We start from the raw sequence: 27,304 nt of genomic DNA, 5'->3' as shown, positions 1-27,304 counted from the left end.
CGACAACAACAAATCAATCACACTACAATACTAGCACACAGGCATAGAAATATAACACCATTATTTTTTTACAAAAGTCCCCAGAAAAACCCAATGTGGGAAAACCAGTGCAGTAGCTGAGGGTTTTTATAATTATGCAGTAGTGAGAAAATTTTGAGTACAACTAGATGCCCAAACTTGCAATCCTCTACAGGAAAACTGGCCACAAAAAAATGGCAATCCACTACAGGAAAACTGGCCACAAAAAAATGGCAATCCACTAGTGAGACAATTTTGTCTCACCCGGCACTGATCCAACTTCGAAACTAGTGAATACTGGGCTCCACGAAACCTCTGTGTCAAATTTGTTCCGGCACTCGTACGCTTTGCATGGGAACTGCAACTAATCACCAATTTGACCTCTGAGAATGACTCATCGACCCTTTCCGGGAATTCTCCCAGTATCCAGCAACTGAATTGACCCTCTGACTGACCAAATAGAACTTTGCCTCTGAAACTTTTGCGCCAGCACTGCATAGCCTCACTAAGGAAACTCGGCCATCCTGTAGCTGACTCTCTGAAACTAGAATACTTCCTCCAGACTCACTGTCTCTGCCCCTCTGTCTCTGCATCCCATCTCTGGCTCAAACTCTTCTGGCAGAATGTTGTTGTTCTCTAGAAAATCGAACTACCCAAGGAAATCGATCTCAAGTGTGTTGCTCCATCTACCCGTCGACTTCTTATAATCTCACTGTGGGACTCCAACGGCCAAGATTAAAACTTAATCAATGGTTGAGATCTTCTCCAAGTCGATCCATGTGAGTTTCAAGAGAATTCTCACATTTCTCAATTAATTGCTATTAGTTAATCGATTTCTCTAAGTTAGACTTAAGCATTTTTAATTATCGATCAATTAATTTAATTGAGCTATCTGTAGATGGAATTTCCAGAACCGATTTATGGGTTTTGGAATTTGGAGAACTCTTGTGTTTTAGCCTCTCCACAAAGTCTCGAGACTATAACACCATCTGATGCTACAAAAACTAACACATGGACAGTCCTGATTTCACTTTGTCAGCACACATAGCTCCCTGGATCTGATCTAGAAGCTATGTACAAAACACTCTCATTACATACAGAAATGTGACATTTCTCGGCTTCTAAGATTCTTTTCAAATGAACATCTAATACAAATGGGCATTTAGTCAGTTAATTGTATTTATAACTTGCGAGCTAATAACATGTTAATTGATTTCCATATAAAAATGGCACATTGCCGTGGCTTTAGACTATGGATCAAGCTTAACTTGCTGAGTTTATCAGTTTAACTCGTGAGTCTCGCCAGTCAAGACTCAAACTAGTCATTAAGATGCAATGACAAACTCAGTCGACACATCTGAGATTTTTGCAGAGTCAGAAAACTCAACACATGCCAATTGTGCATGAAAAGGGCACCTCAGCCCAAAAATATAGTGCAGAAAATTTCAAAACAAATGAACCACAAAAAGAAATCTACCACTTACCAAAATCCCATATAAACATGTTTCTAACCCTAACATTACACTAAGCTCAATTTCAATGTGCCTATTTCTCAATTCTTCATTTCCAGCCCTGCTAAAAACAATTTTTGGAAATAACAGGATTTGGAAGAGCTCAGAATTCACTGTGGAAATAATGGTAGTTTAGGGAAAGGGCTTTAATAGTTGAAGAAAATCACTTGGAGAATTTGGGAGAGGAGTTATGATTTTAGAGGGCACTGATGGAGTTTTATGGGACAGGAACGTCAAACATATTTCAAATTTTTCTTTTGAAGTTTTCCAAGCTGCTGTTTCTTTCATTGCCCTAGTTTATGTTCCTAAAATATCAAAGATAAACAAAATGCAAACAGAGAGAGATATTTCCTGGAACTATTGCACCAACATTGGGAGGGGTTGGGTGAAGTCACAAGTATAATTTTTGTCAAAAGGTGATGTATGAGGCATCAAGTGTTTTAAACGTCACCTTGCCTAAATAACTGACAAGGAGATGTTCAAAGTTGCTCATGTCCCTTCTGATGCCAAGCGCAAAATGAAAGGTTCCCTAGAAGACATAGAAAGAGACAAAGCTAAACAACAATTAGCACACGTAATTGGGACCAGTTCCAATAGTTCTAGACTTGCACTAGATCCAGGTGACTTTGACCTACTAGATGCAGACATTGATGCAAATGGCAGAGGAGAGAGAAATTACGGAAAAGATAACACTTCTCCCAGTGGGCTGCTGGCACTGGCACTAGTTCTACGAAGTTTGGTCAATAATATGCTAATCCATCGCACGGAGGATTGTAATCAATTGTGTTTACGCAACTTGATACATCATGCAAGTCTATAAGACTACATTTTAATTGCAACGAATACATTTGGATTTATCTACATGAGTGATGATTTTTTATTTCAGATGTACCACATACGACACTTTCATAGTTCTGGTTCTTCACATCACCTATTTAGTATTTCATATAGTGTATGAGGAGATCCCTCTATAAGTGTTTTATACTTCCCTATGGAATGTAAATATCTTTTTCTTTATTATAAATTTTATGTATTTTTCTATTTGTTGTGTTCTTCACAAATATTTTTGTTAAGTTGTCCAAGTTATCGAGTCATTCCCAAATGATTGTCATTATCAGTCGTTCCTGAATCTGAATCTGGCAACCTGCCTGTGGATATAGTTATGATATTCTTGGTCTCAAATATATGATGACAATTTATGTCCAATCTTTCTTTCAAGTTTTCAACCTAGCATCCAACTCTCAAGACATGCATGCAAGCATACAGAAAATATGGGAGGAAAGGACATTATTAGCGGCAATACGTCAGAATATACTCTTCGATAAAAATCTGTTGATGGCAAAAAGACTTGAGATTTGACATCAACTACGTGCTCCTGCAAAAATACCAGCCAGTTTTAGTCTTTCACTCAAATTAATGTCCAGCATTAAAGCAAATTATTTTTCATAAAATACAAAATTCAAATATAACTCTGGTATAAATATGCAGATGAAACAGAGAAGGGCCATGTACTTGAAGTTTATTAAAGCGTAAACAGAACAAATTCTGAAACTTATATAATAATCATGACTAACTGTTGAAAAAACAATGTTGGTCATAATTCTATGTTTAAACCAACCCCACAATTTTGATACAAAAGTCAAATAGGACAGATAACAAAGACTATATTAAACAAGAAATAGATTACTCAACATAACAATCAAATAAAATCAATAATAATTTAATCAGCAAAGTCATGGGCATCAAATAGAAACCAAATGACCTCAGTTGGAAAAATACTGATAACAACTGAATATATGCAGTAAGGCTTGCATTCCTATTCTATTAGAACTGGGTGTAGCACAATGGCATCCTCTAGTTCCTTCTACTGGGACATAATAAGGGAACAGATGATATGGACTGCTGTAAGATCACTGTAAAGATAAGACCAGCATTATGCACCTTAATTATAGCTTAGTATTGAGAAAAAACAAAAAGAACTTATATAAGAAAAAGGTTCCCAAATAAGGGTCAAGTGTGGAGGTAGCCTCACTTAATTTTTCACTGCTCTATGCTATTTCAATTACTTTAGCCCAATTCACTTCTTCAATTAGAAATCTTTTCAACAATAATTAATTCTTCCAATAAACAATAGTAACTGAAGATAGAACAGTAAATGCAATGACAATAGGAGACAATCAACACATCAACAAGAGACACTAATTTGGTCAAAGACCAGAGAAAAACCCCACAAGGGGGAAAACCCTTTGAAATTCTTCTTCTATTAGATTGTCTTCAAATGTTCAGCAGAGAGTACAATGAGCCCAAGTCCATAAATAAAAATGAAAGTCAAAGATTGACTTATCCAACAATACAACCAACCAAACTTCAAAATATGAGCCAATAGTCAAATCTGGTCAAAGTCAATGCTGGTCAAAGTCAATGGCAGCAGCAACAACAGCAAATGGTCAACAGTCAACACTCTTCCGAATGAACTTGGTCAGCATTCAAAAAGTGTGGCCTGAGCAGCTGGTCAAGTACTCCAAAAACAGTCCCAAAATTCACCTTCAATCTTGGCCAAAATCAAAGTCAAGAGCTGCGGAAACTCTAGTTGCAGATCTGAAGTCGACCACAGTCAATGTACCCAAAAAATCTCGATTTGTGTGCCCAGAAATTCGGCTCTCCAAAACAGTCCAAGAACCCAAGTCAAAATCAGTCAAACCATGCCAAATCTCCAAAAGTTAAGAGAAGTCAAAGTGTTGGTCAAAGCATATTTCAGCCCCCTGAAATTTCTCCTTCCTCTTGCTCACCCATGTGAATAGATGACCTGCAATTTACAGAAGTATCGAACCAAATGAAGAAGAGATGCTTGTGTGATGTGATGTCCAAAATGAGCTTGAGGTGACCTTTATTTATAGGCATTGGCGGATCTAGGTCGCCCTGATCAAACGTCATATTGTTGGCTTCACTTCAAAAATAGACTTTCCCTTTAGTCCAATGATTAAAATTTGTCACTGATCTGCCAAATTAAAACTCCCTCTCAACTAGGGAGATATTCCAACTACATCATGTGATCATCGCAAATATCCCGTCATCAAATCATTTCCCAACTCTACTCAACTCTATCTGCTAAAACATTCTCAAATCTAAAGAAGAAGAATCATCGAGGAGCTACAACTACCACCCTCTAAGGAAAATGAGGAGAGTCCTATGGGACACTCTCACCTCATGTCTATGATAGTGGGGAAGGTCCTATGGGACACTCTCACCCCAAATCATCTCATAGGGAGTGTTGACCTCTACTGGTCAACTACCCATGCTATACCCCCCCCCTTTTCTTGCAAAGAGGGGCAGCACCTGATCAGCATGTCCGTGCCATCCTGCCATCATCAGCAACTTGATCATTTTGATTGTAAACCCAGTCTGCATGTATGAATTGTAAATAATCTTAGCAGACTAGAGTCATGTATGTAAAATTGCCTAGGTGGACCTAACTTTCGAGTGGTAATCTACGTCCCGGAAGGTTTTTCGTCTCACCGATCCACGGATCGGCAGAGTTTTCCTTCAAACCTGACCCCAAAGCCGGGATGGATTTTGTCATTAGAACTTTAGGAGAATCCTAGAGTGTTAATCTTCTAGATTATAGTTGTGTCGCAGAACTGGGTGTTTTGTGAGGGTCTGTATTAAGTGGGTTTGTCCCCTTGAGATGTAAATTGTAAAAAGTCATCATGAAATGTGTCTTGAGGGTTGAAAATGGTTTAAATCCCCTCGTGAGTCCTAAGTCCTAGGTCCTAGGTCCTAGGTGATGTTTCCAAAGGCTTAGTTTGATGATCCATTTAAAAAATGAAATAAATAAAAAATAATAAAAAATTAAAAAAAAAAAAAAATAATAAAAAATTTAAAAATTTTAAAAAAAATAAAATAAAAATTTTAAAATTTTAAAAATAATAATAAAAAATTTAAAAATTTAAAAAAATAATAAAATAAAATAATAAATAATAAATAATAAAAAATTAAAAAATAATAATAAAAAATTTAAAAATTTAACAAATAATAATAAAATAAATAAAAATTAAGAAATTTAAAAAAATAATAAAATAAAATAATAAATAATAAAAAATTTTAAAAAATAATAATAAAAAATTTAAAAATTTAAAAAATAAAATAAAATAATAAATAATAAAAAATTAAAAAAATTTAAGGGAATAAATCGACGGATGAGATCAAGAGATGTCTTGATCCTCATCAACGGTCGAAATCATTTCTACATGGATCATTCGAACTAGCCGTTGGAGTCATTTCCTTTAAATAGGGTGCTAGGAGTCATTGTCGATTCATTCGATCTGTGAGTCAGATACTGAAGAAGCTCTCTTGTAAATCTGTTTCTGGTTAATAAAGGAAGACTTTGGGGTCCATATCTTGCTGGTGTTACTCTCTTGGAATGCTGTGAGATCATTTCATTTTTTGCATATGTTATTTTCAGCCATTAATAATAGCTTTTCGTAGAGTATTGTGAGCACAGGTATCTTGTTCACTTGCTGGGGTTTGGGTGCTGTTAGGGTTTTTGAAATAATGGCAGGTATCTCCATTACTGTTTGAGATCTAGCAGCATTTTTGCCCTCTTTGTTGACGGTTGTTTTGAGTTGTGCAGAAAACATTTTCTGAAGGAATTTTGTGGGCGTTCGGGGAAGTTCTCGGCTGAACCAGCCAACTCCCGCAAGCATTTTTTGCTGAGCCCAGTTGGATTTGATCCTGGGTCTATCATTCGGTTTATTTATTTGATTTGCATGAGAAATTTTCTGAAGTTCTTCACAGTGACAAATCTGAAATTTTCGTTTCGTTAAAATATTTCCGTTCTTATTGCTGAATCTGGCTGTTAAGGGGCCAAATCTGTAAATTAATCAGTTGTCTTAGGGTTTCAAATTTTTTGCTTTATGCAGTTTTTATCAGGGTTTAGGGTTTTTAGGTTTCATTTTATCACATAAAAAATTTGGAAAATCATTTTTGCCAGTTTCAGTTGTTTTTCATGTTATATCTTAAGATCTGAATTTTTCAAGTCGAGATGCGAATATGATATCTAGTTAATGGTCTAGAATTCTCGTGGTGGTTTAAAGCATTTATCTTTTTTCAAAATTCTCAGTCGCTGGATATCGTTTGGTTATTTGATTTCGCTGATACCTTTTGATGACAAATGATTGTTGTTTTCGGTTTATTTTTCTATATCTAACAAGTAATCATTTTAACCATAATCTCTTAAGGCACTGGTCTGCTCAATTAATCAAATCCATCTAGTGCTTTTCATATCGTGTCTCGTGTCTCCCAACCAACTGGTCGACAGTTGGTCTCATCATCTCACAGGGACTACCCCCCTTAGCCGCGGGAGACAGGCTTAAACGGAGGGATCGGGGATCAGAGTGACAGCCCCCGGTCTGAGCGTTGTCGTGCCAATCCGCGCGACAACATTTTTTGGCGCCGTTGCCGGGGATATTGTTTTCTCGGTATTTCAACGACTTTTAATCATTCATCGTTCATCTTTCTATCATTCGTTTGAGCCGGCAACGCCAACATTTTTTGGCGCCGTTGCCGGGGATAGAGTTTTTCTGTTCCTGGATTTTCATCGACATTCATCTTCTCATCTTCTCATTTGAGCTGGCAGATTCAATATTTTTGGCATCTTTTCATCCCATATCAGCAGCATCTCTTGGGTTTGTTTCTTGTTTGGGTGGCGACTCCATTTTCTTATTTTTCCCAGACAAGAAGCCTGTCGCATATCTGTTTGTTGATTACTTCTTGGATCTTAGAATCAGATTTATTTTTCAAGTGGCGACTCCACTCCTTTCATCTTTTGATTTTCTTGAGCGTAGATCTAGTTCTATCATCCATCTCATCCCTTATTATTCATCATGGATTATTCATGTAAACCATGTCGTTTTACTCACCGTCTCCATGATTTTCCGGAGAAGGCCCTTCTTGAATTACCTATTTTTTCAGATGGTGATCCAATCGCTGCTAAAAGGCATATTGACTTGTTTATTCGCATCATGATCATATATTGCAGACCCCCTCAGTTTCATCATGATGATATCAAAATGCGTCTATTTGTCCTTTCTTTAGAAGATGATGCTTTGAATTGGTTTAACAATTTTCCTAAAGATTCTTTCACTTCTTTGGTTGATATTATCAATGCTTTTGAAGATAGATATGGTTATCCAAACAGCTTGCCTTCTTCCTCCAAAATTATGCAACAGAATGTAAGTAATTTGATAAGAGGTCCAGCTGAAAGATCCCAAGACGATTCATCATGTCAGAATGTATCATCCACCGGAAATATTGCAGATCAAGTTCATGATAGTGAAAGATCAGGGACAAACGACAATGAAAGGGAAGAGCAAAAGCAAATTTTACGAGATCTAATGATGCTGGTGAGAAATATGGAAATCAATCAAACTAATTATGTCAATGATGTGAAAACTTTATGCACCCATCTGGAAAAACGTAACAGGGAGATTGAGGTCACGCAAAGTCACCATGCTAAAGAAATTGAGGCCATGAAAACTAAATATGAAACAGAAATTGGAAACATGCATAGCAGGTTGTCAGTCTTAGAGGAAAATATGGTGACCATGAAAGCTGATCATGATAGGGAAATTGACTCTATGCAAAACAAGTTATTCACTATGGATGAGGAAATGACTATCATGACATTCAATCATAACAATCAGTTGGCTGACATGCAAGCAAATCACAGAGAAGAAATAAATTCCATACAGCATTGCTTGATGAACATAAAGGAAGGAAATGTTAAAGTAATAAAAGACATGCACGAATACCATGCCAGACAAATCAGTGATATAAAGGTTGAACACTCTAGACAGATGGATGCCATTAGAATGCAGGTTCAAAGGTTTCAGCAATTGGAAAATGAGAGAAACCAGGGAACATCAACAGATCAGGAGCCTTCTCATTTGTTGCAACAAGATTCATCTTATTATTGGGAGGTTGTTGATTCGATTGAAAGATGGTTGATTGAGGGTGATCCAGACAGACTTAAGAATGATAAAGATCAGATGCAAGATAAAGAAAGACATAGCACACATATCTTACATACTTCATCTGATAGTTTTGAAACAGAAAGTTCCAGGTCATCAGTAATTCAACCTGCCAGAAAGAAAAAACGTAAGAGAAAGAAAATAAGAAGAAGATTTGATGCATCAGACGGCCGTGAGCAGCTTGATTTTCAGATAGGAAAGAGTCCTACCATATGCAAAATTGGACATGGCACATCCGACAAGCAGCCGACAGATTTGCCTGAAAGCAGGCAAATGCTCAGTATGCACTATATTGAATACATCTGATGCCGTAGGGCATCCTTTTGTATCGTATTTCTAACCCTACTCCTTGTTTTTCCGCATTTTCATTTCTGCTTTAGATAGTTAATAAATGAAGAGCTTTTTTCTTTCCTGTGCTTAATGTATATGCTGATTTTTGGATGGACGCTACTTATTTTTGTGTTGTATGGATGCAGATTCTGAATTCTCACATTCCTGCAAGCAGCAACGTGTCCCCAAGTGGAGCCAGATGTTGACCTCTACTGGTCAACTACCCATGCTGTACCCCCCCCCTTTTCTTGGCAAAAAGGGGCAGCACCTGATCAGCATGTCCGTGCCATCCTGCCATCATCAGCAACTTGATCATTTTGATTGTAAACCCAGTCTGCATGTATGAATTGTAAATAATCTTAGCAGACTAGAGTCATGTATGTAAAATTGCCTAGGTGGACCTAACTTTCGAGTGGTAATCTACGTCCCGGAAGGTTTTTCGTCTCACCGATCCACGGATCGGCAGAGTTTTCCTTCAAACCTGACCCCAAAGCCGGGATGGATTTTGTCATTAGAACTTTAGGAGAATCCTAGAGTGTTAATCTGCTAGATTATAGTTGTGTCGCAGAACTGGGTGTTTTGTGAGGGTCTGTATTAAGTGGGTTTGTCCCCTTGAGATGTAAATTGTAAAAAGTCATCATGAAATGTGTCTTGAGGGTTGAAAATGGTTTAAATCCCCTCGTGAGTCCTAAGTCCTAGGTCCTAGGTGATGTTTCCAAAGGCTTAGTTTGATGATCCATTTAAAAAATGAAATAAATAAAAAATAATAAAAAATTTAAAAATTTAAAAAAAAAAAAAATAATAAAAAATTTAAAAATTTAAAAAAAAATAAAATAAAAATTTAAAAATTTTAAAAATAATAATAAAAAATTTAAAAATTTAAAAAAATAATAAAATAAAATAATAAATAATAAATAATAAAAAATTTAAAAAATTTAAAAAATAATAATAAAAAATTTAAAAATTTAACAAATAATAATAAAATAATAAAATAAATAAAAATTAAGAAATTTAAAAAAATAATAAAATAAAATAATAAATAATAAAAAATTTAAAAATTTAAAAAATAATAACAAAAAATTTAAAAAATTTAAAAATTTAAAAAATAAAATAAAATAATAAATAATAAAAAATTAAAAAATTTAAGGGAATAAATCGACGGATGAGATCAAGAGATGTCTTGATCCTCATCAACGGTCGAGATCATTTCTACATGGATCATTCGAACTAGCCGTTGGAGTCATTTCCTTTAAATAGGGTGCTAGGAGTCATTGTCGATTCATTCGATCTGTGAGTCAGATACTGAAGAAGCTCTCTTGTAAATCTGTTTCTGGTTAATAAAGGAAGACTTTGGGGTCCATATCTTGCTGGTGTTACTCTCTTGGAATGCTGTGAGATCATTTCATTTTTTGCATATGTTATTTTCAGCCATTAATAATAGCTTTTCGTAGAGTATTGTGAGCACAGGTATCTTGTTCACTTGCTGGGGTTTGGGTGCTGTTAGGGTTTCTGAAATAATGGCAGGTATCTCCATTACTGTTTGAGATCTAGCAGCATTTTTGCCCTCTTTGTTGACGGTTGTTTTGAGTTGTGCAGAAAACATTTTCTGAAGGAATTTTGTGGGCGTTCGGGGAAGTTCTCGGCTGAACCAGCCAACTCCCGCAAGCATTTTTTGCTGAGCCCAGTTGGATTTGATCCTGGGTCTATCATTCGGTTTATTTATTTGATTTGCATGAGAAATTTTCTGAAGTTCTTCACAGTGACAAATCTGAAATTTTCGTTTCGTTAAAATATTTCCGTTCTTATTGCTGAATCTGGCTGTTAAGGGGCCAAATCTGTAAATTAATCAGTTGTCTTAGGGTTTCAATTTTCTCTGATCTAGGGTTTCAAATTTTTTGCTTTATGCAGTTTTTATCAGGGTTTAGGGTTTTTAGGTTTCATTTTATCACATAAAAAATTTGGAAAATCATTTTTGCCAGTTTCAGTTGTTTTTCATGTTATATCTTAAGATCTGAATTTTTCAAGTCGAGATGCGAATATGATATCTAGTTAATGGTCTAGAATTCTCGTGGTGGTTTAAAGCATTTATCTTTTTTCAAAATTCTCAGTCGCTGGATATCGTTTGGTTATGTGATTTCGCTGATACCTTTTGATGACAAATGATTGCTGTTTTCGGTTTATTTTTCTATATCTAACAAGTAATCATTTTAACCATAATCTCTTAAGGCACTGGTCTGCTCAATTAATCAAATCCATCTAGTGCTTTTCATATCGTGTCTCGTGTCTCCCAACCAACTGGTCGACAGTTGGTCTCATCATCTCACAGGGACTACCCCCTTTAGCCGCGGGAGACAGGCTTAAACGGAGGGATCGGGGATCAGAGTGACAGCCCCCGGTCTGAGCGTTGTCGTGCCAATCCGCGCGACAACAGGGAGCATACGGCTTCCACCATATATCAAGCAATAGGCGAGATACAACTTACCAAGCAAGAATCACAACCATCCCATTATGCAATCAATGGGCGAGATACCACTTGCTATATAAGAGGTAAGGATCACATCCATCCTATTGCCTATCGATCTTCCTAGCAATGACTCTCAAGAGTCATGTGGTAGAACACCTGCATCATAATATGATCTTGGGTGAGATACCTGACTTACCAAAGGTAAGAATCACACATCCCCAAGCCTCCTCAACCCGTTAGCTAGACAGGAAACGACAATCTCAACAAGCCTAGCTTGTGGGTATTGTTACCGCTCAATTTAGCAAGGGTCTTGTTGCACACATTTTGTCAAAGTTCCAAGGAAGCAGATGTGCCATATTTTTCTTCAAAGATCGAAATCATCAACCATCAGCGATTGTGTCATTGTAAACCCATTCTACAAATTTGAATGTAAATGATGCTAGTAAGACCATGTATGTATGTAACAACCTAGGTAAGCCTATTATTTTGGTGATGAATTTCATCCTAGGAGGTTTTTCGTCTCACTAATTCATTTGTGTTTCTAAACACAGATGATCGGCAAAGTTTTTTCCTCCAACCTCATCCCAAAGCTAAGGTGGAATTTATCATCAAAGTCTTAAGTGATTTCTAGTGCTTTGGTCGAGTTTTATGTAAAAGTGATTTGGGAATAATTTAAGCTAATTCGCTAAATTATTTTATTACAAATCACTTGGTCTACTAGATCATATTGTGTCACAGGATTGGGTAATATATTGAAGATCTATAACGAACAGGTATTCCACCTTTGAAAGTTGAATTATGTAAAATCTTACGTAAAAAATATTTTAATGCATGGTCCCTCAGACACCATGGCTAAAATATTTGAGGGTAGAAAAAATATTTTTTTTTTTTAATAGAGTGGGTTACTAGATTTCTATTCCAAAAAAGAAAAAAGGAGGCAAGCTCCCATTACATCGGTGCAAAATGGAGAGAGGCATCCAGGAAGAAAAACAGAGGGCAAACAATCCCTATCTTCCATGCCCTTCCCTTTTTGGTTCTGAAAATACCAATTGCACTATCCTTATAAATACATACGAACTGTTTCAACAGTAATTTGCATCTACATAACATAATAAACTACTAGAGGAAGAACTTTGCAGAGGGGAGAAGAGAAGAGATGTAGAATCTAATTTTTGTTGACTGAAGGTTCATGATGAGACGGAGGTCAGTTCTTGCTGCTTTGATAGTTAGAGTTCTCTCCCATTTGATTGATTAGTAAACTCTTCAAATAGTTGATCGTTTCATCCATGTGCTTACATTTGTGCTTTAGAGCTACAATTTCCTTCCTCTGCTCTTCCAGCTGTCTCTTAAGGAAGGAGTTCTCAGACTTTGCTTCAAATTTATAGTCCTTGACCATTTCCCTAATCTGATCGATCATGAATTTGTTGGCTCTACACACAGCACAACTCTCGCACTTTGGGACATTTGCCAGAGGATTCCACTCCATTTTTCCTGAGGGATTCAGGCGTCCTTTCCTACAAGGAGAAGAAGAGGCGATAAGAAGTCGAGAGTAGATGCTAAATTTTCCACAAGACAGGCCAATGGTGACCAACAGTTTCCACTGAGAGGAGAACAGAGATTCGCAGGCTAAAGAGACTCTCTTTGGAAATAATGTAATAAGCCAAGAGTCGAGGCTGAAGATAAGCTAATAGAGTTGCGCGAAGGGGAGAAGCACGGACCACCAGAGTTATGCGAAGGGGGGAGGCACAGACCACCAGAGTTGCGCGTAGGGGAGGGGCCAAACTAAAGCAGAGAGGGTTAGCTCAGTCACCAAAGGAGCGTAGTGACAGTTACAGGAAGATTGAGAGTTGCTTCTGTGACTAGGCAGAAAATAAAGGAGAGCGCAGGGAACTAAGCCTGGGGACAGGAAAAAACCAGAGAGAATGAGCAACGAAGAGTTGAGAACAATCACCGGGAGAGGAAGGTTATATAGCTGCACGGAGGGCCACTTCAGGATATAGAACTTGATCATTTCACGGGGAGCCTGGGTAGCTATTATTCACTTGATGGACAAAGTCTGACAATGTTGTCTGTACATTGTGATTTTCCTAATTTTTGTGAGCTTCTGAATTCTAGCTTTTCATGTTGAAGCGACTGTTGCCCACCTTGATGTCCTTGGCTTGGATGCAAATCTCTGCAATTGAAGGATTGAGGTCCTATGGGATTGATTTTTGAGCAATCTCATTGTCAATTCTAGATTCTCCCATAGGACGATTGACAGCCAAATTGGCCTACAACAGTACAATTATTTTCTCTTAGGATATGATTGAAGGTGACTTCTCCAAGATACTAAAGATTTTTTTCACCCTTTTGGTTATTTGACTCAGCATCTGGTTCTTGAGGCTTCTTCTTTCAACTATCGATTGAATAATTATTGCAGAGTCCCCCAATATGACTGGATTCTTGATACTGCGTGTAATATCCCTTATCAGGAATACACCGCAAACACAAGAAAACTCCAACCAGAGATGGACTGGGAGGGCATTTACCAGATATGTTGCCTCTAAAAAGAGGACGAGATCCGAAGGCTACCTGGCCCTTTCCAGACTCTGTCTAAGATTATAAATAAAACACACAAGTGGTATAATAGTAGAGAATGCTCAAAGAGATACAAATAATAATGATACGATATATATCAAATAAACCATAAGCAGATGCACAAGAAATGCAGAGAGAATGCTAAGCCATTTTATTATACTGAGCAATAAAATGAGTACAGGAGGTGATCAGGAAGATGGCACCTCTACTTGCACTAGGCAAGTGAAGAAATACACTCAGAATAGCAAGGAATGGCCCCTCTCTGATCTGCGTCCAAGCTGCTGGGAAACTGCTGTGCTGCTGCTGCTGCTAGAAATCAAACGAGGATTTGGGGTTGTTCCCCTCCTCAGAAAAAGCTGAAACTCTGGAATCGGACTCTGCTCGAGAAACCCCGAAAAACCCAAAAAGCTCTCCTGGAATGGCCGACCCCCGAAAATCACCCCCTTGGGGTTCTGCGCAGTCTCTCAGTGCTCTGCACTGCCACTGAATGCAACCCTCCAGAAATATGCCTGAAACCCCTGCCAAAAACTCTCCAGCTGCAAGGGCTGATCCCTTGCTCTAACTCCCAGCACCAAACCAGAACTGCGTCCCTCTCTCAATGCTGCGCAGTCCTCCAGAACTGCGTTCCTCTCTCAGTGCTGCACAGTCCTCCAGAACTGCGTCCCTCTCTCAGTGTTGCGCAGTCCTCCAAAATGCTGATAAACTGTTGCTGAAATGCTGAAGTATCTACTGCTGAAATGCCAATGGAAATACCTTGCCCGAGCAAGCACTCGAAGTCCCCCGGGCTAAGGGTGAGATCTCCAAATGGAGACACTCAATGCACTAAACAGTGTAGCAGACTAGCTAAACAGCCAGCGTGCTCTAAGTCGAAATGACTAACACAAATGCTCATAACCGAATGATCAAAATGAGGGGGCTCCTCCCTCTTTTATAGCTTTTGCCTCTCTCAATCCCAATGCTCACCTTCTCCTGCGTGATTCCCCTTTTGCCCTGTGTTCCTCCCTTCCTACGCAGTCCCTCCATGTGTCTGCGTGGGCTCCATTTCTGCGTCCCCCTTTTGGCCCCCTTGGCTCTCCCTTTAAGTCACAATGTTGTGCTACTAGGAAGTGACTTTTATTCTAAAAGTGAGTTATGTCCCCCTTTCTCACTTTTTTATTTACAAAATAACTATAGAAGGCAAAATTTGGCAAAATTGAATATTCCAATTAGCTGGGGCTAATTAGGAATATTACAATCTCCGCCGGCAAAATGTTGCTTGTCCTCAAGCAACTGAAGTGATGGATGATGTAAGATCTTCTCATTCTCCCAAGTGGCATCCTCATCCGGCAAATTCTTCCACCTAACCAAGAATTCCCAGACCATCCTGCTCCACAGCTGCCTCTCCCTGGTATCAATGATAGCCTCCGGCTACAATACCAAATGCCCCTCATCATCCATAGATGGTAGCTCATCTGTCACTATTACCTGCTGCCCCAATGCCTTTTTCAGGCATGATACATGAAAAATGTTATGAATCTTGCTGCCTTGGGGCAGCTCCAACTCATATGCAACCTATCCAATCCTGCGTATCACCCTGTATGGCCCATAAAAGCGGGGCTTGAGCTTTTCAACCCCCTTCTGCTTTAGTGACGACTGTCGGTATGGCTGTAATCGTAGCGAGACCATGTCCCCCCACCTCGAACTGCCTCTCTACCCGACCCCTATCAGCATACAGCTTCTGCTGGTTCTGCGTTGTAGCCGTGTTATCCTTGAGAGCTCAGACGATATCCTGACTCTCTTGGATCCAAATCTTGGCTCTAGGAGCCCTGCTGTCACCAAACATCACGTCAACAAAAGATAAAGGATGATACCCATATAAGGCATAGAATGGTGACATACCAATGGATATGTGATGTGAAGTATTGTAGCAATACTCCCCCAGATGCAGCCACTTCAGCCATGCTCGCTGCTGCCCACTGACATAGTTACGCAAGTAGCCCTCCAGCCACTTGTTAACTATCTCTGTCTGCCCATCCGTCTGTGGGTGATAACTGGTACTCGGAGTCAACTCCGTCCCCACCAACCGGAAAAGCTCCTGCCAAAACCCGCCCATGAAACGGTTGTCCCTGTCACTGACGATGGTCTTAGGAAGACCATGTAGCCTGAAGATCTCCCTGAAGAACAGCTCGGCCACCTGTGCTGCTGTGTAGTGTGCGGATATGGCAAAGAAATGCGCGTACTTTGTCAGTCGGTCAACGACGACAAAGATACAATCCTTGCCTTGTACCGTGGGCAATCCTGTGATGAATTCCATCGAAATGCTCTCCCATTTCCCCTCCGGAATGGGTAGTGGCTGCAATAAACCCGCGGGATGGCTCATCTCTCCCTTGTTCCGCTGGCAAACATCGCACTCCCTGATATGGCGGAGTACGTCCTCCTTAAGGCCCTTCCAAGAGAACCTCTCTCTAATGGCCCTATAGGTTTTGGTAAACCCCTGATGGCCTGCCAATGCTGAATCATGTGATGCCTGGAGTATCTTCTTCTTGAGCTGAGACCCCTCAGTCAAGAAGATCCGATCCCTGTAATAGATGATCTCATCGATCACCCTGAACCTGTCATTTGCCACTTGCCCATCTAGAATCTCACATGCAAACCTGTCCTTGGAGTACTCTACTAAGAGTCAAGCCCTCCAGTCTGTCTCCAAGCTCATAAGAGACAACGTGGCTGGTCTACGTGAAAGGGCATCTGCTACCACGTTTTTCTTACCCTTGACATACTCAATGTCAAAGTCATATGCTTGGATCTTACTGATCCACTTCTGCTGCCTCTCCTGCAACTGCTTCTGCTCCAAAAAGAACTTGAGGTTGTTGTGATCAGTCCTCACCCTGAACCTGTTCCCCACCAAATACTATCGGTACTTAGCCAATGCATGCATGATGGCCAGCATCTCCTTGTCGTATATAGAATACAACCTCTCGTGTGGAAGGAGCTTCCGACTCTCAAAGGCTATAGGGTGACCGACCTGAATCAATACTGCGCCGATCCCCTCTCCTGACGCATCACACTCCAAAACAAATGGCTGCGTAAAATCTGGCAATGCAAGCACTGGGCAGCTGCTCATAACCTCCTTGAGCCTGTCAAAGGCTTGCTGCGCTGTATCCGACCAACTAAATGCCCCCTTACTCGTCAAATCTGTCAGGGGTGCAGCAAGCTGTGAGAAACCTTTGACGAACTTCCAGTACTAAGTACAAATGCCAATGAATCCTCGAAGTTCCGTCACGTTTCTCGACTCCGGCCAAGCTCTGATGGCCCTGATCTTCTCCTCGTGGACCCTCACTCCGTCCACTCCAATGATGTGTCCCAAGTATAACATCTCCGTCAACCCGAACTCACATTTGGAGAGCTTGGCATAGAACTGCTGCTCCTCCAAGATGCATAATACTGTCTCAATATGCTGGAGATGCTCCTCCCACGTCCTGTTGTAAATGAGTATATCATCAAAGAACACCAACACAAACTTCCTCAAGTGACTACGGAAGATGTGATTCATGCAAAAATGGAGTGTAGCTGGGGCATTGGTTGGCCCGAAGGGCATCACCAAAAACTCAAAGTGCCCATAGTGACATCTGAAGGCGGTCTTGGGAATGTCCTGCTGCCTCACGCGAATCTGATGGTACCCTGATCTCGAATCAATTTTTGAGAAGAACCGTGCTCCTCTCAACTCATCCATAAACTCATCGATCCTGGGTATGGGGTACCTGTTCTTCAGTGTCCTCTTGTTCAGGGCCCTATAGTCAATGCACATCATCAATGTACCATCCTTCTTCTTCACCAACACCACAAAAGAAGCAAAAGGACTCGTGCTCAGTCAGATGTGCCCAAGAGCCAGCAACTCTTGAATGGCCCACTCTATCTCGTCCCGATAGGCCTTGGGATGCCTATAGGGGGTAGTAATCACTACCTGTATGCCCTGCTCAAGCTCAATAGTGTGCTCAAACCCCCGGTCCGGTGGTTGACCTGGCGGAATCTCCCCAAATCCTATGGCATATCGGTCAAGGATGGACTGTATCTCTGAGTGCACTGTCTGCCCTGTAGTCCCTGCCTCCAATGCACGCAGCTCTACTGCCCACTCTATGTCTCCCTTCCGGAAGACTGCCTCCATCCGATGAGCCGAAACAGTTTGAGGCGGATACGTATGTTGTCCCCGTATCTTCTCATGCCTCCCTGTCTTCTCATCATCCCACTCCATCTCTAGGGTCTTCCAATCCGTCGTGACCTTCCCTAGAGTGATGAGCCATTGAACACCCAGTATCATGTTGGTGTCTGGAATATCGACCACGAAAAAGTGGTCAGTCAATGTGTAGGTGCCCATCGTCACTGAAAGCTCTGGAACATATCGAGCACACGTCATGGTTTGATCTCCTGGGACCAAGACTGAAAACCCATCGAAGCTCTCTGTCTGTATGCCTCTCCGCTCAACCATCTGTGCATCGATGAAGTTGTGGGTCGCCCCACTGTCAACCAAAACTGACACTCGCTGGCCACGTATTGTCCCTCGTACACGTAGCGTCAGATACTTGGGAACTCCTCGCAATGCGGCAAGGGCCCCTCCGGTGGGTGCAAAAGATGCACCACCTGCTGCTGGCGGTGGAGGTGGCAAAGGTCCCTGTCCATCATGGCTATCTCCTACCTCCACACCATCCTCGTCATCCTCTTCTCCACTGCTCTTGGAGAAAACCTCAATGAAATGTGCCTTGCCAACAACACATCTATGTCCTGGTGCCCATGCTTCCTGACATGTGAAGCACAACCGCTTCTTCTTCAACTCCCTCTTGACATCATCGTCAATCTGCACTCGTCTTGGATTCCCCTTTGGAGGTGGAATCTCACATCCTTTCCCTTCGATTGGAAAGTCTGTCTTTGGGGGTAAGGTGTCCGGGTCCTGGGTAAGACATCCTGTAGGTCCCGAGTCCTGTTGATAGCATCCTGAAGGGTGGTCAGTCTAGCAGATCTGACTAGACCCCGAAGTGGCTCTGCTAACCCCTCAACATACATATAGATCCTCCGTGTCGTGGATAGATCTGGCACCATCACTGAGACCCTCAAGAAATCTGCAATGTAGGTCTCTGGGCTCCCTGTCTGTTTGAGCCTTGTCAGCTCAACAAAATGTTGCTTTGGATCCCTCCGATCAAATCGCTCCATCTCCTAGTGAACTCGGCATATGTCGTCACCATGGAGTGTCCTAGTGTAACCATCCCATGAAACCACCAATCCTGAGCCTCACCAGCCAAATGCAATGTCGCCACCTTGATGGCCTCTGTCTCCGACATCTGGTTAAGCTAGAAATAAATGTCCAGCTTCTCCACCCAAGACTTTTCTGAACTATTTGATGAGCCATCAAACGTAGGTAAGTGTAATCTACTCGCTGCACGGTGGGTGTCACCATCATGATAATGTCGGTACCCTTTGTGATGGTCACGAGGTCTACTATCCCGCTGGAGCTTAACAAAATCACGGAATGAGAGGGCTTCCCTGAACTCCTACCCATAGGCCTGGTACTCTGCAAAATAATCACCCATGTGTCCAGGCTCTGCCTCCTGTTGGGCTATGGCCCTCGTGTCTGCTCCTAAGAAAGTGGGCATGGTAGAGCGTGTAGGGGCATGTGAGGCCACCTGCTGCGCAATATCACACTGCTCTGGCAAATGGTGGGATGCACCTGATCCCTCACAAACTTGGAAAACCTGTGGGCTCTCACGCTGTCTGGCCTCTACTGTCGTGAATCTCTACCCCATCACCTCAATCTGCCTCGACAGATCCTGCACTGATTTGAGGAGCATATCCGCAAATCTCTTCCCATCATCATCTGCCATTGGAGCCTCCTGCTCTGCATCCACCACAGGCTCCTCTTGTTCTGCGTCCACCATCGGAACACAGTCTCCCTCTCTGTAGGTATTCTCCAACCTACGCCCAACATCTCTGTATCTCCGACCTCTGTAACAGATATAGGGTTTCTCCCCCGGTGTCATAGATTGCTAGCTCCACAGGCTGAGTCAGATCTATGCTCTGATACCACTGTAATATCCCTTATCAGGAATACACCCCAAACACAAGCAAACTCCAACCAGAGATGGACTGGGAGGGCATTTACCAGATATGTCGCCTCTAAAAAGAGGACAAGATCCGGAGGCTACCTGGCCCTTTCCAGACTCTGTCTAAGAGTATAAATAAAACACACAAGTGGTATAATAGCAGAGAATGCTCAAAGAGATACAAATAACAATGATATGATATATATCAAATAAACCATAAGCAGATGCACAAGAAATGCAGAGAGAATGCTAAGCCATTTTATTATACTGAGCAATAAAATGAGTACAGGAGGTGATCAGGAAGATGGCACCTCTACTTGCACTAGGCAAGTGAAGAAATACACTCAGAATAGCAAGGAATGGCCCCTCTCTGATCTGCATCCAAGCTGCTGGGAAACTGCTGTACTGCTGCTGCTGCTAGAAATCGAACAAGGAATTGGGGCTACTCACCTCCTCAGAAAAAGTTGAAACTCTGGAATCGGACTCTACTCGAGAAACCCAGAAAAACCCAGAAAGCTCTCCTGGAATGGCCGACCCCCGAAAATCACCCCCTTGGGGTTCTGCGCAGTCTCTCAGTGCTCTGCGCTGCCACTGAATGCAACCCTCCAGAAATATGCCTGAAACCCCTGCCAAAAACTCTCCAGCTGCAAGGGCTGATCCCCTGCTCTACCTCCCAGCACCAAACCAGAACTGCGTCCCTCTCTCAGTGCTGCGCAGTCCTCCAGAACTGCGTCCCTCTCTCAGTGCTGCGCAGTCCTCCAAAATGCTGATAAACTACTGCTGAAATGTTGAAGTATCTACTGCTGAAATGCCAATGGAAATACCTTGCCCGAGCAGGCACTCGAAGTCCCCTGGGGCTAAGGGTGAGATCTCCGAACGGAGACACTCAATGCACTAAACAGTGTTGCAAACTAGCTAAACAGCCAGTGTGCTCTAAGTCGAAATGACTAACACAAATGTTCATAACCGAATGATCAAAATGAGGGGGCTCCTCCCTCTTTTATAGCTTCTGCCTCTCTCAGTCCCAATGCTCACCTTCTCCTGCGTGATTCCCCTTTTGCCACGTGTTCCTCCCCTCTTGCACAGTCCCTCCATGTGTCTGCGTGGGCTCCATTTCTGCGTCCCCCTTTTGGCCCCCTTAGCTCTCCCTTTAAGTCACAACATTGTGCTACTAGGAAGTGACTTTTATTCTAAAAGTGAGTTATGTCCCGCTTTCTGACTTTTTTATTTACAAAATAACTATAGAAGGCAAAATTTGGCAAAATCGAATATTCCAGTTAGTTGGGGCTAATTAGGAATATTACACCACGTTGCCTTAATATTTTCATTCCCAAGAGGAGTCTGTATGCTTCTGCCCTATTGTTGGATAATTCTCCTAATCCCCATTCATAAGTGATGGGATTGATTCCTCCTGGATCAAAAATGAGACCTCCAACTCCAGCCTTGCCTGGATTAGACTTAGAAGCTCCATCAAACAATAAACAGGGCCTATTTAAATTTTCTGACCATGCTTTGAAATCCTCTTTTTTAATTCTGATTTTCCAGTTCTGAGTGCTAATAACAGATCTACTGATAGTTGTATTGCTGATGTTTGATTTTTGTTGCTTGCTCATCGCAAATTCTAACCAGGTTCTTTCCTCGTACTGCATATATTTGACATCTATTGCTTTGGCTCCTTTGGAGTTGATGAATTCGGTTGTCATGCTCCAAGTTTGGCCAGAACTGTTCTGTTGCTTGGAGTGTTGTTTTTGAAGATCCTCTGGTTTCTTACTAACCAGATATGCCAACACATAAATGAGGGCAAACTCAAGCTGTTTCTCTATTCTTTAAAGTATATGGATACTTTTTTTTCCAAGTTGTTGTGGAAAAAATAATTAATCCCCAAAAGTGTCAATTAATAATAGGCCAGAAAATTAATTAATTAAAGTAAAAAATTAAATTGCTAGAGAAATTAAATTCTCCAAGTGGAAAAATTCGTGGGTCTTAAAGAAATTAATTTTTGGAGATCCCCCACCAAAGGAATATCGGAACTTTCAAGAAAAATTGGATCCTTGGACCTTGATGGTTAAGTCAGAATCAAATTTTTGAAGATATTAACTCAAAATCATTAATTTTGAGCTAATAAAAAATGGGTTTAATGAAAAATTCGAAAATTCCCCAAAAATAATTATTTTGACGGCAGAGATTAAATGTTGATCAAGGATTTATCAACGGTCAAGATTGTTTTGACTGGGATCTAGCCAACTAGACGTTATTTTCCACTTGGAGGATTTACCTATAAATTAGAGGTCATGTAAGGGTTCTAAATTCAAAAAATTAGAAATTTACTTCGAACATTGCATACAATGAAATTTAGGAACAGAATTTATTGATTAAATTCATTGTAAATACTTGTTTTCTTTTGAATTTGATGTCAATCCCAAGTTGTCCTCGCTCCAATTTCGCTCTGGTTACCAAATGATCAAAACCTCCCAGCCAAACTGGACACAATCTGTGTACCCAACTCCTAATTACTTCGCATGAATATTATAGTTATAAAATATAAATGTTTAGAACACAAATTTTAAGTAACCTTACTTTAAATGGTTTAATGACAATCAATCTTGAAACGCAATCCTTACGTACTCACCGTAATCACTAAAGCAATTATTGATATATCGTATAAACCCTAACTTCGGGACGAAGTTTTCTGAAGGAAATACATAATGACTCATTTTCAATTTATAGACAAAAATGTATTAGCATGTATACGATATATGCATATGGTAGCTACATATGCATACATTGCATACCTTGCACTAATATACTTATTAAATAATTATGAAAAATGTTTAAATAAATAATAAAATGTTTGAGTACCTAAAATAATTAAGAAATGAGATAAAACCTCAAATTTGACACTTAGAATATGCATAATAAATATTTCACAAGTATAAGATTAATGAATAAAATTAATATTCTCCACCATAATATTAAATTTATAAATTATAAAATATATATAAATTTTATTTTATTCAAATATTATAATTAAAGTTTATAAAGTTAATTTAAATAATAAACATTACAAAACCTATTAATATAAATATACCTATAATTAAAATTAAAGGTAAAAATCAAACATATTGATATCTAAGGTTATATCATATTCGTATCTCACCTTCCAACACGTAACATGATGACTCCCAAATCTGATTTGTTAAGAATGGTGGAAGAAGGTGGTGACCGCCTGGAAAATACTAACTATTTATGCAAGTACGTGGAGAACTGGAGGGGAGGAAGAGGAACTCAAGACTAAAAGTCTGAATTGAAGATTGAAATTCGAATCTGGAGGAGTGGAATTCAGAACTAGAGATTTGAGCAATTATTCTTGAAGCTTTTGGGCACGTGGCCAAATTACTTCAATTGGAAGTATTTTGGAGCTGGGTACACAGATTGTGTCCAACTTGGCTGGGAGGTTTCGGTCATTTGGTAACCAGAAGGAAATTGAAGCAAGGACAACCTGGGATCGACATCAAATTCAAAAGAAAACAGGTATTTACAATGAATTTAACTATAAGTTATGTTCCTAAATTTCATTGTATGCAATGTTCGAAGTAAATTTCTAATTTTCTGAATTTATAACCCTTATAAGTCATTTGTGTCTCAAGCGATCTGAGGTTTGGCTAATGTAATTCTGTAGAAAAGATGACGTAAAGTTATTGTCCCGCTGGGAACATTTTTTGAATAATCATAATAAAGACTTTGGGGTGTAGTTCATGGTGTCTATGTTCTACTAGTTTGTGGTATGTGTTGTGTACGGGCATTCCAATATTGTGTTTAAATTTTTTTAAATTAAACTGTTATTTCATTATAGATGATAGGAACACTATATTTATAAGTTTTGGGTTTACCTTAAATAATCTGATTCATTGTTGTTCTAATTGTTTATGCTTAAAGAATTATATAGTGTTTGCAGGTTCCCCAACCCTTGGGCTCCAAGTTCACAAACTCTGGGCATCGGTTGACCTTGTTTGGACTTCAAACATTTTTATGGTTTTTTCTAACTTCGCTAAGGCTGTAACTTGCATTTATCTTTTGAAAATACATTTAGCCATTATCAAGGATTTACATGTATATTTTGTAAATATATTTGTAAAATAGATTTTTTGTAAATAATTTATTTTCTAACCATTGTTTTAAATGTTGAAACTTTTTATATATTGGGGTTTTGGGTACTGTAAATTCATTTGTGCAGGTGAGATCCAAGCCATTTGAAGAAGATTTGTTGGGGTTTGAGGTAGATCTAGGCCCTTGAGGGTAAGATCTAGCCTCTAAAAATTTTTGCAGGGCCAGCATCAAGGAATTTTGCAGTAAATCTGAAGATCTGAAGCAAATTCAATTTTGGAGCAAGGGTTTCTGGTTTTGAGGGCTCTTAGGCCTGGATTTCTCCTCCAAACCCTCAGCGTCAGCCTCTTGGGCCCCTACGTCAACCTTACTAGCCTCTTAGAGGCTAGTCGTAAGCCCTATGGGCCTCGACTTTCCCTCTTGGTCGTGATCTTGAAAGGCCTTCAGCTCCCCTTCTCTCCCTATGTCTCCCCTTTCTTGGCCTCCTTATCCCTCTGTTGGCCCTCCGTCCTCCTCCGCTCTCCCTTCTCCCCCTCACTCTTCCCTCCTCAGCCCTCTCTCTCCTCCCTTTCCCCTTTTCTCCCCTAGCCACAGCACTCCAAGGGCTTGCAGAAACCCTTTTTGGCCTTAGAACCCTAGGTCGTAGACCTTAGGGCCTTTCCCAAGCTCTCGGCCTCCTTCTTCTCCTTATCCATGGCCCTTGTGGGGGCCATGGCAGCCCTTTAGGGCTCTTAACCTAAGCCGCTAGGCCCTCCAAGACATCCTCCCCTTAATGCAAGCCTATCTAGGCCTTTTTCCCCCAACACTAACCCTATTAGGCCTAGCATTGGCCTCTCTTGGCCCTATTTTTCCCTCCCTCCATCTCTGAAATTTCTAGACTGAATATTCGTGGGTTTTGCAAGGAGAAATTGCCTCAATATTTGTGTTTTCAGGTGGCATACTCATTGGAATAAATTTTGAGGATTTGGGCAAGTATTCTTCGAGGCCTTGTATTGAAGAATGTAACTAGGTTCTGTTTTCATAATTGTACTTGAGTCATAATGAAATATATTTATAAAAAGAAAGGAAAACAATTATTATCAATTAAATTGACTTATTAAAGCATGGGTTTCATGCTTGGGTCAATTATCATAAATCAAACCTCCATTGTAGGCTTTAGGATTTTTATTTAAGTCAAAGTCAAACTTATTTTGTCAAAAGAACTCCTCCATCAAGCTACCTTTCTGTCGGCCTCCAAATTAATACTCTAAAAGTCAACTTCTCAAACAAATTCATGTCAGCTCATTTACAGTGGAAAACAACTATATATAGGAGAAAAGACTTCGCTCGACAAGGTGAGAACAGAGATAAGTTCGAAGCATCTCAGTGAGGAAGTTCTAGTATCACAATGGAAGATAATTCGGATAAGAAGACCGAGGCATGTTTGGGCTACCACCATTACAAACCGAAGTCTAAGATGCCACCACAAGACAGAAACTTGGGAATGAGGCATGACTGTATTGTAGTGTTTGTTATCATTACAGGACCGAAACTTGGGCTAACATTACAGGACCATAGAACTAGGCTATCATTACAAGACCGCAAAACTGAACTATCATTAGTAATTACAGGACCGAGGACTGTGTGCCACCACTACAAGATCAAAGCATATTATGTCATCATATGAATGTTGCCACCACAGGATCAAAGCACATCTAGAATACCTAAGATCAAAGTATGAAGAAGGTTGCCTCAGATCAAAGCATGATTAGGATCTCAAGCCTGAAGGTTGTCATAGGCTGCTACAGGAACGAAGTATGATCGGACTAGTGTTGATAATATCGCCAAAATATCGCAATATTTTTGGCAGGCCGAAATATTGCCGAGAAAATATCGCTGATATTTTGGCAAAACATCGCACTATGACCTCAAATATCGTCGGGTGGTCTGGGCCGTAGCTAGAAAAGAGATTTTGGTATTTTTATTTGCATTTTGGTTTCTTAGTCTTGCAGAAGGAAGGGGAAGAGCTTTGTGGTGGTTTTCAAAGAGAGATGAGGATCAAACAACCATTATCACTACCAACTAAAAAACTTTTGTGGATCAAAGATTGAACATCAGTAAGACAAACTTCATTTCTTCCATTAACAGGTGTGTTCTTAAAAACCCCTATGTTAATGATTTTTTTCATAGATTTAGGGTTATGCTTGCTTGCCTCTCTGCCTACCATTGATGCTATGCATCTTTGTTTTTTCCATTTGTTATGATTTTCATGCCCATGAGCCAATGTTGTAATACTGCTTGCAGCAAGTTCTATTAATATCAAAATATTATACACCAAGTCTGATCTTCAAAGTATTCCCAATCCTTCTTCATTACACAGTGTCTGTCTTTATAGAAAAGACAAACTAACTAAAAACCAGTTTCTAGCAAAGCTTTAATTACAAAGTCTAAATAATCACAACGTACATCTCAAATACATGCATATATAACTTTCTGATCCTATCTACATCTAAAGTTCATGTTGTTGCTGGAGTCATGGCCGGAGATAAGGATCAACTAGTCAAATTTGGTGAGGTGGCATCCAAGTCAATAAATGTCCATAAGCTTTTTCCTCACGAAATCCTGAAAAATAGGGTCCAGTGATCCCTTCAAAAATCCAAAACCGTGATAACTGTTAGAAAACGGAGAGAGGTTTTTCAAAATGGGTCCTTTGCGAACAAAAAATTCTTTTGGTTTTGAAAACTTCGTTCTCATTTGTCTGAAAAGCATGCCCGAAACTACTGTGTTGTACAGGAAAAATAGAGTTTTAACTGGCCATTTTTTCATAAATGCACTACTACTCTCATTGTCAACGCATTTTCCTTTATTTTAATAATAATTATTTTGTTGTTGACATGGAATGTGTCAGCGCATTTCAAAAATTGAAATTGAAAATTTGTTTTTGGCATTGATATTCCTGCTATCAGCAAATCCCTGATAACACTGACACTCCCGTTGTCAACGTATTCCTATTAATCATTTTTCTAAAGCTGATAAATGCTAATAACCCCATTATCGGCATTCTCCTATTTATTAAAAATCAGCGCTGACACTAAAACTCTCAACACTTTTAAAAATTAACAACAAAAATTATGATAAGATGATGTTTGAAGTTTTGATGATGTCATGTTTAGAGTTTTGAAACCCTAGTCCTTTAGGGTTGGATATTTGTGACTTTAAGAGTAT

The 27,304-nt window shown here is 39.9% G+C and overlaps 1 protein-coding gene across 6 annotated transcripts in view; it reads right to left on the bottom strand.

The window, feature by feature from the left end:
• Window positions 1–27,304, bottom strand: part of LOC149241820 (zinc ion binding protein) — a 426,994-nt gene that overhangs the window by 299,793 nt on the left and 99,897 nt on the right. For all 6 annotated transcript variants that reach the window (XR_016246597.1, XM_089374060.1, XM_089374061.1 and 3 more), the window contains one exon: window positions 2,833–2,904. Coding sequence is in view for 5 of the 6 variants with exons in the window: in XM_089374060.1 (XP_089230186.1) it covers window positions 2,833–2,904 (72 nt within the window). In the remaining variant the exon portion in view is untranslated. The remainder of the gene's footprint in view (window positions 1–2,832; window positions 2,905–27,304) is intronic.

Source organism: Pinus tabuliformis, chromosome 8 (genome assembly GCF_031772625.1).
Source record: "Pinus tabuliformis cultivar Carrire ecotype Pingquan chromosome 8, CPIR1, whole genome shotgun sequence".
NCBI lineage: Eukaryota > Viridiplantae > Streptophyta > Pinopsida > Pinales > Pinaceae > Pinus > Pinus tabuliformis.
The sequence above is the reverse complement of the archived record's forward strand: the minus strand, read 5'-3'. Positions and strand labels throughout refer to the sequence as shown.